The 16,182-nt window shown below is 36.1% G+C and overlaps 1 protein-coding gene across 10 annotated transcripts in view; it reads left to right on the top strand.

The window, feature by feature from the left end:
* Window positions 1-16,182, top strand: part of AGFG1 (ArfGAP with FG repeats 1) — a 73,129-nt gene that overhangs the window by 8,510 nt on the left and 48,437 nt on the right. For all 10 annotated transcript variants that reach the window (XM_086719816.1, XM_086719817.1, XM_086719819.1 and 7 more), the window contains exon 2: window positions 9,729-9,822. In XM_086719816.1, the coding sequence (XP_086575942.1) occupies window positions 9,729-9,822 (94 nt within the window). The remainder of the gene's footprint in view (window positions 1-9,728; window positions 9,823-16,182) is intronic.

The raw sequence follows: 16,182 nt of genomic DNA on the forward strand, positions 1-16,182 counted from the left end.
CGGTTTTAATGTTTATCTAAAGAATACGTGCACATAATGTAAAAAGGGAAAGGCTTATAACGAACAACAGTCACCTGTTCCCTTCCTCCATTTCAGATTGTCCTAGACCGTGACTGTGAACTCTTGTCTCTGCCCTCCTTCTGTGTTTACCTTAGTATTTCTAACTAACATAGTTACAGCTATTGGAAGTTTTTTTTTTTCCAGTGTTGGCTTTATATATTCGCTTCTCTGCTGTACAAAGAGGAAATAAGGATTTGGTCCTCAGCACTTCTCTCTCCCTTTACATCTACTGTTTCTACCTCTTCCATATAATGTTATCACCGTTGTTGGTTATATCATTATTTAGTGTTTGCCTTGTTGCAAGTATGTACGTATTCTCAGCTGAGACCTATAGTATATTACTACTATTATTTTCTTGCTTATACAAACTTTTCCCTGAAGTTTGTAATTGTTTAGTTCTCTTCATTTGTTTTCCATGTATGTATCATTAATATATCCCCAGATAAATAATCTCTGGCTGAGGCATAAAACTTCTTTCAATATGATCAGACGCATCAGGTACCTTTTTTTTTTTTATTGATAAATCTTTTCTGGGCACTTCTGTCATCTTCTGGCCTGGTCATGCTTCTCTCTAGACCTACTATGCAGTGGTCATCCTGGGACTTTTCTTCTGCCTTCATTTTGGAAATTTCTTTTTCATGTTTAACCTGTGTTAGACCCTCTCTTTCCAGGAGCCCACATCTTCATTAGCCTCCTGATAAAGATCAGTGGGAGATAGTTTTGAGAGCTGTATGACTGTAAATGTCTTATTCTGCCATCATTTTTAAATTGATCGTTTGTCCCCATTCATAAGGGTGGAAATACTTTATTCTTGCAGTTTTAAGGCATTGCTTAATTGTTCAGATCCTCAGTATTGATGTTAGGAATTAGGAAGTCTGATGGTATTCTTCGTATTCATCAGTAGACTGATGCAGCCTGCTGATTCTTCGTGTCCCATTTTCCCCCTCCCTCTTTGGGAGTATATGTGATCTCTTTTTCTCTTTTCTTCTTCTTTTTTTTAATCCCTGCTGTTCTGAACCGTACATTGAAGTATTTTGGTTAGGTCTTTTGTTCATTATTTTAGCCATTCTTTTGGACTCGTTGGTTTGGAAATCATGCTTTTTTAGTTCAGAGGTATTTTCTCCAAAATTGTTGTTGGTGACTGAAAAAGAGCCTGGCTGCCATTTTTCTAGGATCCAAGTTGAGGAAGAAGACTAGAGGCACATAATCGATCATTCAGTTTGTAGAAATTCCAGTTTAGTCCCTGGTTTTTAGCATGGTACCTAATAACAGTCCTTCGTCTATTTGGATAGTCTCTGCGGATTAAATTTTCCTTCAGACTTCTGCCTAGGGCCTGGTAGGGGTAGTCTTGTGGCTGTAGTGGAACTGGGAGTTTATTTTCAACCCTATGTAATCCCCAGCCCCACCCCCGCCAGCCTGCCTGCGATTCCTTTTGTGAATCTTTAAGGGGTTCCATAGTGGGAATGATCTTCTAGTTGGCTTCTCTCTGAAGGAGATTCTGTTTTGCTTTTCTTGATTCTGCAAAGTCAGTTACTGCTGTTATATTCACTTTTTATCTTCCAAATTCTGTTATTAGAGAACTATCGTATACTTTTGGCCTCCTTTATTCTCTGTTCCTCTGTCTCTTTGTGAGTTAATACCATTTTATTCCTTTGCTTTCATTTCAGTGAGGTTTGGAGAGGTTTGTGAAGACATTCTTGGGTTTTGTCCACTTTTAACTGGATACCTTAATTAGGTTTAAATTGTTACTTGAGTATTATTTTTTTTAGATGTTTTGCATAAGTGTTACAAGTACCTTTTACAGACCGTATTTGTGACTTTCAACCCCCCCTTCCCCCAGTAAAAAAAAAAAAAACAGGTGTGGTTTACATCGTGTGTGTGTGTGTGTGTGTGTGTGTTTTCAGTATTTTTAAGTTGGGTTCTGGATAGACTAATATTTTGGAATATCCAGTACATGTTAGTGCCTTGGCATCCACAGTTTGTAGAATCTTGATAACCTGTTAAAGTTGTCTTCCATCTGCTGTAGATTTTAAAGGTATAATTTTTTTTGATATGAAACATTATTTATATGTAATATTTTTACTACATAACTAGGATTGGGATAGATCTAAATGTCATATTAACTTTATTACTTTATATCAATATTAGCAACTGCATAAGTTTCCACAGGCTATTAAAATATTTCAACCAGCTTTTCCCCCAGGGGGAGAAAAACAATTAATAAAACTGAATAAGTGTTCCTATTCACCCAGCACACATTGTTATTTGAGTTGAACAAATGGCAATTTGCAAGATTGTTTGAGGCATAGTTAAGAGCAGCATACTGGTGGACATACGGAATGAGTCACACCATCTGGTTACAGTCATACCTGGGTGGTGGTCGTTAAAACTAAAGCTCCTGGGGATCTGCATATGACTTAATTATACTGTGAAAACATATTGGGCTCCACCAGTAGGTGACTGGAACTTCTTGAAACCAATTAACTGGCAAACATGCTTTCAAAATATCAATACTGCTGTTATTAAATGAGTCATTACCTAATTTTTTTTTTTTTTGCACTAAATTGGAGACTTAAAATGGATATTTTAGGATTTGCAATGGGTGGTACTTCAATATTGGCACTATAAAAATAATGTGGCTTACTTGCTCAACACTTTCATCCAGTAGTTATGACTAATATCATTACAGTAAAATGTTTTATAAACACTGAATTCACATGACAGCTAGACTGAGCTTAGCAAAAAAGGGAAGTGGCAGCAGCTTTCACAAATCTACCTTTAAAGTGACTAGATAAATAATTCAGTTTTGATCAGATTTCATTCATTTAAATGATCAAACTTGGTAAGTAGAGAAGAAGGTAGGTCCACTAATGAGAAAAAATTTATTTTAATTAGTGTAAAAGTTGTGGTTACCGTGAAGAGTAACACGGAATTAGGACTATGGTGTTTTATTTAAGTTAGTGCACATCACTGTTAACGCTTTTGGTGTGAGTCTTAACGTAAGGGTAGATTCCTGTCACTACTCTCACAATCAGCACACGGGGCTGTTCCACCATCCCCAAGACTCTTCTTAACCCTTCTCTGTTCCTAACCCCTGCCAGCTGCCTGTAGTTCTCCCAACACTGATTTTTCTTTCCGATAATGTCAGGTAAATTGTATCATAAGTACATAACTTTGTCAGATTGTCTTGTCTTCGTCACTCAGCATCGTACCTTTAAGATTAATCCAAGGTAGTTACATATTCCAGTAGTTCGTTTCTCCTGATTGCTGGTTAGTATTCCATTGCTGGATAAATAAAAGTGGGATTGCTAGGTCATTTGGAAAGTATATGTTTAATTTTTTTTTTTAAATGACGGTTTTTCTTTTGATTTTCCCTTTTTAAAAAAAAATGTTTATTTTGAGAGAGAGAATGGCAGTGTGAGTTGGGGAGAGGGACAGGGGGAGAGAGAGTCTTAAGCGAGCTACATGCTAAGTGTGGATCCCGAGGTGGGGCTCGATCCTATGACCTTGGGATCATGACCTGAGCAGAAATCATGTGTCGGACACTCAACTGACTGAACCACCCAGGGGCCCCCAATTTTCCCTTTATACTATTTGGGAAGCTGTGAATTCCGTGTACTTTTATGGTCATCATTGAAATTTTGTTCTCCATACTGACATTCTAGAGTTAATTTTAACCTTCCCCTAATAACTTAACAAGGTCTTTGAAAATACAAAGTACTCTCACATAAGGGGTATTGTTGATGAGATGTTAAATTTGTCTCTGTTCCACCTCATAAATCAGGTGTGGTTTTTGTGTTTTTGGTTTTGTTTTTTGGTTCGTTTTTTTTTTTTTTGAGATTTACCTACGTGTTTACCAGTATCTTTGCATCTCAGGATCTTCCTGGCATCATTCTTCTTTTTAAAGTGTATACAATATGCATTTCTTCAGTGAGAATCTCCTGGGGGGTAAACTCTTGGTTTTTGTTTATGTGAAAATACTATTATTTTGATCTTATACTTCAGAGATAGTTTTACTGGGTTCACAACTTATTTTTTCTCACTACTTAAAGATAATGTTTGTTGTCTTTGGTTTCCATTGAGAAGTCTACTTTCAGCCAGATTTTATCTTGACCTTTTCTTTCAGACTGCTTTTAAGATTTTCTATTTTTGAAATTTAAACAAAATGTTTCCAAGTGTGTATTTTATTTATCTTGTTTCTGATGAGCTGTAATTCCTATATCTGTAGATGCATGCCTTTTATTGGATCTGAAAAATCTCAGCCATTATCTCTTCTAATATCCCTTCTCCTTATTTTTTCGATGTTCTCTTTCAAAAGTTAAGAGTATTGATTAGATATGTTAGACCTCCTCGTATCCCTTTTTTTCCTTTTTGTCTTTTTTTCTGTCTCCCTGTATGTCTGTGCTGCTTTCTGGGTGGTTTGTTTCCTGTCTTCTAATTCACCAGTTTTATTTTTTGGTGTATCTCATCTCTCTACCTGCTTTGTTGAGTTTTTAGTTTCTACATTTATAATTTTTCATTTCTAAAAGTTCTGACTTTTAAGTTGCTTAGTTATTCTGGTAACTACACATATCTTGTTTATTTTTATGCCATCTTTTATTTATTTTGATGTTTCTTATATAGTGTATTTATTTTCTGTTTTGTATTTGATCACTCCAGTATCTAAAGTCTTCGGGAGAGGTAGGTATAAACATGTCGTTTCTACCGACAAGCTTAGTGGTGTGTTTTGTTGTGTGATGATTTTTATTGTAACCTCATAGTTTATTGAGCTTAATATTTCCAAATACCGATAGTATAAATTGGAAGTGCATTGCTCCTGAGAAGATTTGCATATTCTTCTGCTGGGAACCTGGGATACTACACCTGGAAACAGTTTTATTTCTCTTCCAGGGTCTTGAGTTTAACAGGTCTGTCTCCGTTTCAGCTCTCTCATCTGGCCATAGCTCTTGTTGATTGGTGTTTGCCTTCTGAGCAACACTGCATTTTGTGTATGACATGGGTCACTTTTCTGGTTTCAGCTCAATTTTTAATTTTTTTTTGCCTTTTTTTGCCTTTTGGAAGGAATTCTTAGAGATTTTCTTTCCTTTCTAGAAAGCTCAACAATAGGTTAACAGTTAGGGTTTTGTTTGTTTGTTTGTTTTTGTTTTGTAACTTATAGAGTATCTATCATATTTTAGCAGAGGAGACTTTTCAGAATATCTGGTCTGCCATACTATTAGAAGTAGAAATTGGATGAGATTAAATTGCCATACTATTAGAAGTAGAAATTGGATGAGATTAAATTGCCATACTATTAGAAGTAGAAATTGGATGAGATACTGCAAAGTGTCAGTATAGGTACTTTATAAATATTAATTTCACTGTGCCTTATTTAACTTTTATTTTACCACCAATTTTGTCAGCATGCTTGACATAATAAAGTTGTTTTTTTGTTTTTTGGTTTTTTATTTTTTTGGTTTTTTAAATTTTTTTTGGTGGATACTTTCCACAGTCTTTTCTAATTTAAATTTAATATATAATATACAAATTTTAAACTGCTATATTTATTTTGTTACTTATCACTTCATAGGAAAAAGTATTCATTTCTATTTTCTGTTTTTCTGAAAATATGATGTTAAGGGAAGATTTAACTTTGTTGTTGTATATGGGGGAGAATGTCTTATGGAAGATTAAACCTGTAGGGGTGCCTGGGTGGCTCAGCCGGCTAAGCGTCCAACTTCGGCTTAGGTCATGATCTCACAGCTCGTGAGTTCAAGGCCCGCGTCAGGCTCTGTGCTGATAGCTTGGAGCCTGGAGCCTGCTTCAGATTGTGTCTCCCTCTCTCTGCTCCTCCCACACTCATGCCATGTCTCTGTCTCTCAAAAGTAAATAAACATTAAAAAAAAAAGATTAAACCTGTAGAAATTGATACTCAATAAAGATCCAAAGAAATTCCAGTAATTTCTTTTGCTTGGTAATTAACATTTGGCATATGTAGAGCAGTGATTCTCAACTGGAGGCATTTTGTGCATTAGGGGAGTTTTGGCAATGTCTGGAAACATTTTTCATTGTCCTTTGTGGTTTGAGGATGTACTGATATTCAGTGGGTAGAGGTTGGAGATGCTGCAATCCTACAATGCACAGAACAGCCCCCTCACAATAGTTACCTGGCCCCAAATGTCAATAGTGCGAAAGTCGAGAAAACCTGGACTTAGAGAAATAAAGTGAAGATAAGGTGTTAATGCTCGTGGTATATTTGGGAGGAAAGGCTTTCCAGGCTTTTTTTTCTTTTTTCTTTTTTTAGAAAAACTGAAAGAAAGCCTTAGGAACACTGTTTTCTCCTTCCCATATTTTCTTTCTCTAATTCTTAAGCACTGGCATTCACATCTATACAGCAAGGACTCAGAGTCCAAACTTTTTGACTACTGCTGCTAATCAGTTGGACTCTCTCATTATTTCTTGCTGTTTTTTCCCCTATTATAGAATAATACATATTCATTGTGGAAAACTTGGAGAGAATAGGAAATTATAAATAGAAAAAAAATCATCCTATCATTTATATGCAAGGACTGTTAACATTTGGGGGTATTTGGTTTGTCTGTTTTCTTTGTAGATAGATTTTATGTAGTTCTGAGAATACTATGTAAGTTTCATCTTAAAAAATTAAAACATAACCATAAGTATGAATAATGTTTAGTGTTATTGTTATTTATGTAACCACTTCCCTTTGATATTGTAGTGTTTCTGATGTTTTCTTATGAATAATGTTTGATGAACATCTTGTATGTAATTAGCTGTGTTTCAAATTCCTTCTTTAGAATAGATACTTAAAGGGTACTTATGGGTCAAAAGGTGTGAGTGAGGTTCTTGCTAACAAATTGGTGAATTTATCCTACCATACTGTATGAGACCACCTATTTTCATTTTAGACTTAATCACTTTTTTTAACCAAACTATTACATTAAAAAAATTGTTTTTAATGTTTATTTATTTATTTATTTATTTATTTATTTATTTTTGAGAGAAAGAGAGACAGAGTGTAAGTGGAGGAGGGTCAGAGAGGGAGGAAGACACAGAATCTGAAGTAGGCTCCAGGTTCTGACCTGTCAGCACAGAACCCCTCGCGGAGCTTGAACTCATGAACCGCGAGATTACGACTTGAGCCCATGTCAGACGCTTAACTGCCTCAGCCACCTAGGCACCGCTAACCAAACTATTTTATAAGCCTTTAATATCTATACGAAGCTTTTGGAGGCCAAAAGGGGAAAATCATTGTATATCCTTGCATTGAGACTAGAGTTAATCTGCCTGAGTCAATGGAATATAAAAGAGCAATTAGAGAAATCAACATGAACACATGTAAAGTTTCCTTGGAGCGACTCAATTTATGTAATTATTGTGGCCTCGCAAAATTGTATCTTCTAGTTGTGCAAATTGACTCCTATTTTAAATGCACTGAGTCAGCTCACTTAAAGAAGTCCTAGAGTAAGTGTTGTTAAGTAGAAAAAAAAAGTCCTTTCATAGTTTGGTTATGAGTTCATTGTGGTTGTATTTGTTTCATAAGTTCAAAATTTTGTCACTTATTTAAGTAAAATGAATGCCTTCTTCATGCATAAACCGACCCTGTGATACCATAGGGTCTTGAGATCTGGGAATGACTTAGCTATACACTGTACTGTCATGAGATTACGTCTGTAAAATAGAACTAAAAACGAGCTTTAGAAAGAAAAAAGAATCGGGTTTCCTCATTTAATGAGTTGAGAAATACAGGAGTGTAATTCTTTGCTTGAAAATTTTCTTATCCAAAGCATAGCCCCTGGTAAGCAGTGTTTGACACTTCCTCATTAGGAAATTATTCCTTTGCCTTTGCCTTTTTTAAAAAGGATACTGTAAGGGAGGTGGAAAGGTGAAGGGTTGACTGGAGCAAGGACAGAGGTATTAGCAAATAAGGGGAGACCAAGTTGCTAAGTGAGAGGGAAGGAGTTGTGGAACTTAAGAGAACAGTAAGTTAATTTGTTCTTAAATTATTTTGAACAAGGTGGGATGTAAATACACATCGTAAGTTAATACGCTTCCCTGAAAATGGTGAATCTAGTCTTGTTCTCATAATACAGATGAATCGGAAAACAAAGCGTATTGCTTTACATGAATAATGACTTTCCTACATTTTCACTTTTGGAAATTTAGGAGATGTTTTTAAACCCTTAATTTGTGATTACACATTTACTTGAAACTAATTCATACTGTAGTTGTTTCTTCATTAGTTAAGTTTGAAAGTTTTACAAGGATGAAATTGCTGTGTTCAATTTCTCCTACTGTGCAGTCCTTATTTCTGTATCTTATGACTTAACCAAGAGCTAGAAGTAAACGAATTAGTTTAAAACTTAAAAACAGCAACAATACCCAACTTAACGTTTCCCCAACTTCAAAACATGAAACCTAAAGTGCTCTGTCATAATTCAAAGCATTACTTGAAAGATGTGCCATCTATCTCTGACTGTTCTGTCAGGGAGCGAGAAGGAGCAGGACATGAAAATTGAGGAGTGTCTGTTAATTCTGAGTTCCTTACTGTTTTGGCTTATAATACTGTGAATTTGTAGGGTTATTGTATAATATTTAATTATTCGGAATGTTTCCAGGTTACTTTTGAAAGACTTCTGGCTCATATATTATTTTACATCTTTGTTAAATCTCTCAGCATAGGAGTCTGCAAGATGACTGTGATAAATTATGTAAAAATATTAATAATCTGCTCTAGACCCTGGGTTCCCAATGAGGCCTTTACCGGAGGACATGACTCAAACATAATTAGATGAAACTTTGCATAGATTACTTGTTACTTTGCATAGATTATTTAACCCTTATTTTTGTGGGTTGAGTAGGTCACTTTGGGCAAAATGTAAATAGTTTTTATTCTTCTTTGAGTGCATTTCTATTCAGTTTTTTACGTGCATTGTAAACATCAAGAAGCGCAGAGATAAAGTCCTTTTAAGGCCACCTATACAGAAAAGACTTTAAGGTTGTAAAAGAACTTAACAGGCATTTTTAATCTTGAGTCCAGGCATTTCTTGAGTCCCTTTATGTCTCTTCGGTTTCGTCTTGAATGCTTACTGCCTTCTGAGATGATTGAAAATATCCTTTTATTATAAATTTTTGTTTGAATTGATGGGAGAGGTGGGACTTCATTCTTACAGGTTAATCATTTCCAGTTTTCTTGGGTTAGTTTTCAGTTTTCAAATCAGCCTCAAGCTTAAAGGTAGTAGCTATTTGATTAGAATATTTGTATAGCTCCAGACCTCTAACAAACCATTGTCATTTTCTTAGGAAATGTGAAAATATTTAAATGATTAATTGCTTTTTGAATTCTTTACCATAGAGCTCTTACGTAGTCCTGTCCTTCCATTAGAAACACACTAAAGCAACTTTTGTATTTCCAAGAAGCTCATGTATTACAGGTACTATGTATTCCTAATTAGATAGTTACCTGAATTTATCTTTAAATATATTATTTAGTGTGAATCTGACTTATCTTGACATATCTATTGTGGAGATTAATAATAAAATAATTTTTAAATACTTTTAGTTTATGGAGTGAACTGTTCTACGTTTAAATGCACTAATTAAAAATGTTTTACATTGATGTGTAATTTTTAAGATATAGTAACTTTGTAAAATATTTTATCTTCTAGGAGAGGGTTAAATCCACCACACAGGGTGAAATCTATCTCCATGACAACATTCACACAACAGGAAATTGAATTTCTGCAGAAACATGGAAATGAAGTAAGTGTTTTTACAATTTTTAACTTTCTTGTTGGCAGTCGTTTTAATAAGGTTTAATAAGTTGTTTAGAATGGTGGATTTCACTGTGGAGGGGTGCTGCCTGAGTGGTTCTTGTCGGTTAAGTGTCCGACTTCGGCTCAGGTCATGATCTCAGGGTTCGTGAGTTTGAGCCCCGCATCGGGCTCTCTGCTGTCAGCAGACACCCTGCTTCAGATTATTTGTTCCCCTCTCTCTCTCTGACCGTCCCCCGTGCTCGCTCGCTCGCTCTCCAAAATAAACAAACATTAAAAAATAAAAGATGGTGGATTTCACTGTTTAAAAAGTTATTTTCACACAAAAATAACTTTTAGTAATGTACTCATTTAGTAATGTACTTAGAATTAATATCTACTGCAAAAATACCTTTATCCTGAAGTGAAACATGTATCTAAAGTTCATCAGTGTTGAATGTAAAAGCCATTTTTGGAAGACATCTAGTATGGGGGTAATTGTTAGTGTTTACTTTAAAAGACCAAAAGAGTAAACTTTTGTTAGGCCATTGTGTAATCACCTTTTGCTTGAGGTCCCCTCCTATCTTTTTATTATATGTTGAACTTTGTGTTGAGCAGGTGCTGGGTAGGGAGGAGGCTGGCAGTGCTGGGGGAGAGCCCAGCATGAAGGGGAGCCCAAGAAGAACTTGGAGAGGAGCTGTTTCATTCTAACTCTGTTTTAATGGGCTTCCAGCAATGCCATTCTGTTTTGTTTGCTTTCTTGTTTTTAGTTCTATGTTTTTACCATGTGTTCATGAAAGTGGTGATCTGGCATTGAAAAAACTATAAAATTGACCCAAAAAATTATTTCATTACTTCATGGAAAGGAAATAATTACTTTAGTTATACTATTCTGTTTGCATATTTTTGATATAAGAGACAGAAAAAAGTTGTTTTAGTATTTTATTCATTTTAATTGTTCACCCTCAGAATATATGTAGGCATTTTTACTTGCCTCTCTTTCTTCCTTAAGCAAGTAATATCTTAAACTTGCTTGCCTACTTGTTTCGCACATCTGATTTTGGCTCTAAAACAGCAAAGAGGTATAAATTCAAGATTATGAGATATTTTTAAACGCATGATTCAGAGAAGTGAGCACACTTTGAAGTCTCCCAAATTTTGCTGATAAAAAATTATTTTGTGGAATCAAGTTTCAGACTGACGTGGGAAAATCTAAAGCTAGGAGAAAGGGCAGAAGATTTGTAATGACAGTACAGAATAATATATTTACTGATTAAAATATAATTTGAATTGTTTATATAAAGTTTGGGATTAAACTAGCAGTGCAAACTTTTAATTACACTCTTAGAATGTTGGCCTAGTATGGAAAATTTTGGATATCTGAAATAGGGAGTCAGAAATAAAATATTATTGCTCTTAGATGAAAAATCTATGATCATAGGTAACGTCAGAGAAATAGAACTAAAAAGGTGACAGTCTATTGGAGAGGCTAGGTAAAAACATCTGTACCTGTCAGTAAGTAGCTAAAGTTAGGTGAAGATTGGCCTCAAAATACAAGAGTGATTGTGATAAGAACATTCAACATAAGATCTCCTCTCTGAAAACAATTTTAAGTGTCAATACAGTATTCTCACCTGTAGGCATAGTGTTGTACATTAGATCTCTGGAACTTACTCATCTTGTATGAATGAACTTTATACCCACTGCATAGCAGCTCCCCATTTCCCTTCCCAGCTCCTGTCAACTGCCATTCTACTTTTTGCTTCAGTGAGTTTGACTGTTTTAGATGCCTCATGTGAGTGGAATCATACGGTTATTTGTCCTTCTGTGACTGGCTTATTTCACTTAGCATAGCGTCCTCAAAGTTCACCCATGTTGTTGAATATGGCAGTTTTTAAGATGGACATCAAAATAAATTCAGAATATAGGCAAGGAAACAATTTTAGGCAACTCATATCAAAAAGTGGAAACAGGGATGCCTCGGTGGTTCAGTTGGTTAAGCGTCCAACTTCGGCTCAGGTCATGATCTCGCGGTTCGTGAGTTTGAGCCCCACGTCGGGCTCTGTGCGTACAGCTCAGAGCCTGCTTTGGATTCTGTGTCTCCCTCTCTCTCTGCCCCTCCCCCACTCACAATCTGACCCTCTCTGTCTCAAAAAAAAAATTGAAGAAAAAAGTAGAAACAAAATATGAATGTTAGAGATGACTGGAATGGGTTCATGGATTTTAAGTCCCGAAAAGAGCCATGCAGACTGATAGGCCACTTAAAGCCCTTGCCAGGGCAGTCACTGTGCGAGGTGCTGTGGGTGTGCGAGGTACTGTGGGTGCAGTTATGGGTGTGTCTCAGAGGCTTAGCTGACATAGAGCTTACAGTGTAGTTGGAGAGGCAGATATGTAACAGTTATAGCATATGTTAGATAACTAATGACAAGAATAAGAAGTATCAGAAATAATCTGGAAGGACAGATTCAAACTGTGGGTGAAAAGGAAAGAATTGGGAAGATCTCATAGAGGTAAAACATTTAGGACCTGAGCTGGCAGGAAAAGAGATTTGTTCGTTTTTAAGTTTATTTCTTTCTTTATTTTTAAGTGATCTTGACACCCGATGTGGGGCTTGAACTTATGACTCTAAGATCAGAAGTTGCATGCTCTTTTGACTGAGCAAACCAGGCGCCCTGTGGCAGGAAAAGATATTGAAGGCAGAGCAAACACATTGCACAAAGAGAAAGGGAAATTTACTATAGTTCGTACTGTTAGAAAATATACCAACCTTTTAAATACTTGTTAAGGAAGACACACATAGTTTCTTGTGTCCCTAAGAACATCTTAGAATCAAAGTCTTGGGCTAGGTATATTTAATTCTTACTAATATTAACAGTATCTGTGCTCTTAAAAACTTAAGAGGTGCTTACTTAGAAGGTAAGGATTGATACTATAAAGTGCAGGATGGTCAGCACAGCCTAGCAAAAACTTGATAGACTTCCAAGTGCAGGTGCTCTGTTATCACTTTATCTTATGTAAACATTTAAATATTAAGTTTAACATGCATAGAGAAAGCATGCAAATGTTAATTTTTCATTTTAAAACATGTTGCCATATTCCAACTGTGTGTCACTGTGTTTGAGGACCATCCTCAATCACATATATTTTGGATTAAAAAGGCCCTGCCCGTCTTACGTAATGTGCATGAAGGGGTCATACCTGAGGATGAGTGTTTCATCAGTTAAAAGAGAGTATATTGACTGGCGGCGGTCCTGGGGTCTCCTCCCTCCCGGGGTTAGTGTTCTGAGGGTCAGTTAGCTGGTCCTGATTGGAGGGTGCAGGCTTACGCAGGTAAGCACGGTGGTTGTTGAATGACTCAGCAACCCGTGTGTTGAACAGAATTCACCTACATTGCACATGCTTTCAGTGTTCCTCCAGACATTTCTATGTGGGAAAACCTGTTTACAGTCATCTGAGTGTATAACTTCAATCTGTTGTAATGCTTGCATTACAGTTGTGAACAGCTTGCCAAAGGAAGTCATGCTGCCAAATTCAGGATAAAGAGTAGGAGGGGACCGCCAAGTTACAGGGCAAAGGGCATGGATTCAGGGAATCCATTTCATTCACCATCAGCGCAGTGGCCTAACACATGTGCATCTCTAGGGAAGATTTCGCTTTTCATTCAGACCCGTGTTAAGAATTGTTCATTGGTTTTGGAAAATCACAGAACTGATGGCAGCACCACTTACGGTATTTGAGTGATTAATAAAGCTCATCTGTCTTGGTCTGCGAGCTGTGGTAAGCAAATACTCTTATTACCGTTTATAAATGTGTATCAAGGACATGCTTAATATTTATTACATTATATCATTAGCTTCTACGGATGTGGTTTACGAAGTACTTGAACATTACTTTAGTGTTCTGAGACTCCTGCGGAGCACATGTGTATGTTATTATCTTATAGAACATAATGTGCCAGATGTCAGTACAATATTTTTCAGCAAAGCACCTTGTATTTATTATTTGCAGAAATACTTTTGACATTTTTTTCAGAAGTAAAGTGTTTTACAAAAAATTTCTATATGCTGTATTTACCTAGTAGCACTTTTCTATCATGATGTTAACTTAAAAAAAAAATCTTTAGTTGTTTCCTCCATATATCCTCTTTTGTGATATTGTGTGTAATTTATGGTCCTCTAGCTGAGGGAATTTCACTACTGGGTTAAATCCTGATTATCAAAGTTAATGGAAGCAGGGCTGGTGATCAGTGCTCTAGAAATTCAATAAAAAGAAAATGTATTAGTAATTTTATTTTGAAACATCAGTTTTTCTTTTCTAGGAGCAAATTAACTCTCCTTAATTTTGTTTTAGGCCTGAGAATAAAAGAGTCACTATTGATGCTCCACAGGCACATACAGTCTACATGTAGAAATAAAATCATTTAATAGACAATATTTGATTATTTTTATGCTAGATTATAAAAATAACCCCCAAAACAAACTACTGCTTTAAGAAAGAAAAAAAAAAAAAAAAAACTTTCTAAAACAATTGGCCCATAAAGTAAGGTGCTCTTTTCTCTCTGTTCACACTTATGATGGATTCGTTTTTCATTCTTAAGAGAGATTTATTAATCACCTGCTGTGTACCAAGGACTGTCCCTGGGTGCTAGAGATAGAGTGACAAGCAAAAGCAGACAGGACTTGCCCTCATGTAAAGCTTGGAGTTTAGTGGGGGGAGACAACAAAAATCATTTTTTGCCAATTCCATTTTGGTTTAAGACAGAGAGGGCTTCAGTGGTAGTTGTAGATGCTTTTGGGAGTGTGGAGATGAGGATTTTTCAGGACGTTATACTTATGATTAAATAGGCCTTAGTTTATGAGATAAGCTATTGAGAGTTTTTGGGCAATTAAATTGCATCTTTGGGAGAGATTGGGGCCATTTATAACAGGAAACAAACACTGTCACACAAAAAATATTTTTGTTTCTAAAAAAATTTTAAATTCCAAATTCACATGCTCGGACAGTTTTTCTGGAATATCCAGTTATCATTTTATGATACGTTGTGTGTACTCAGTCTACTATGGGTTAAACAGGACACCTCGTGTCCTGTAAACTAAATAAGTGATGGTGATTCTCCACACAAACTCGTGGACTCTGAAAAGTGGAAAGCCAATATCAGAAAGAGTTTATGGGACATTATCAGAGTAAAGACCGTGAACTTTTTTTTTTTTTAATTTTTTTTTTTTAACGTTTATTTATTTTTGAGACAGAGACAGACCATGAACGGGGGAGGGTCAGAGTGAGGGAGACACAGAATCTGAAACAGGCTCCAGGCTCTGAGCTGTCAGCACAGAGCCCGACGCAGGGCTCGAACTCACGGACCGCAAGATTGTGACCTGAGCCAAAGTCGGCCGCTTAACCGACTGAGCCACCCAGGCGCCCCAAGACCCTGAACTTTTGAATGAATCGTGAATCAGTGTGTGAAGATACCATGTCGTTTCAAAGTGTTGTAGTCATTTCTTTAAAGTTTTGCTAAACGCTAAGCGGTCTTAACCCAAACTGTTAACTCTCTAGGGAAATAGATTAAATTTGAGTTGGATTTGTTAAATACTTCTTGAAGTGCAGTGGTCTTGTGCAGAAAGAATGGGCTTTGGACTCGGCAGGCTGAGAACATTGGACAGGATGCCTCTGAGACTCCATTTCTACCAACTGTAAAATAGTGACAGTAAAATCTTTATATAGAAAGGCTAAAATACTTTGAACTTGAGCAACCTGCGAAAGTTCCGAGTGTAGTTCTTGTTGGATAATGTAGGTATTCAGATGTTTATTGAATCAGAATCTAAGGTAGTAGAAGTTACAAGGGAAGGATTATCAATATGTATTTTTGTTCCTTATTAGAGGGATTTTTTTTAGTTTTCATAATGTACAAAAGTCTCATTTACATTAATGTTTGGGTTATGTATTTAAATTCTTGGGACATTTTAATTTTTATGCTGATCTTAAATAGCAGCAACAATTGGCTGTGATTTTAATAACAGCATATTAAATGTCATGATTGAGTAGAGCTAAGTTACAAACTCAGTACTCCAGGATCTAGAATTACCTTGTTGCTTTTAGCAAGGTTGGCAAACTGTTTCTGTAAAGGACCAGTAAATATTGTAGGCTTTGTGGGCCACCTACATACGGTCTCTGTTGCATATCCTTGTTTGAATAGAGCATTTTTAAAATAATCCTTTAAACAGCTGTAAAAACCATTGTTAGAGCAGGGGCAGTGCAAGAACAGGCCAGTGGCCCAATTTGATCTGCAGGTGGTTGGTTGAAGACCCCTGGTCTGTGGCATTCCAGAGTTTTCAGTTCTCAATATAAATCCTTTTATAACCTTCCTAGTTAA

Source organism: Puma concolor, chromosome C1, assembly GCF_028749965.1.
Source record: "Puma concolor isolate L17-30 chromosome C1, mPumCon1.1.hap2, whole genome shotgun sequence".
Taxonomy (NCBI): Eukaryota; Metazoa; Chordata; class Mammalia; order Carnivora; family Felidae; genus Puma; species Puma concolor.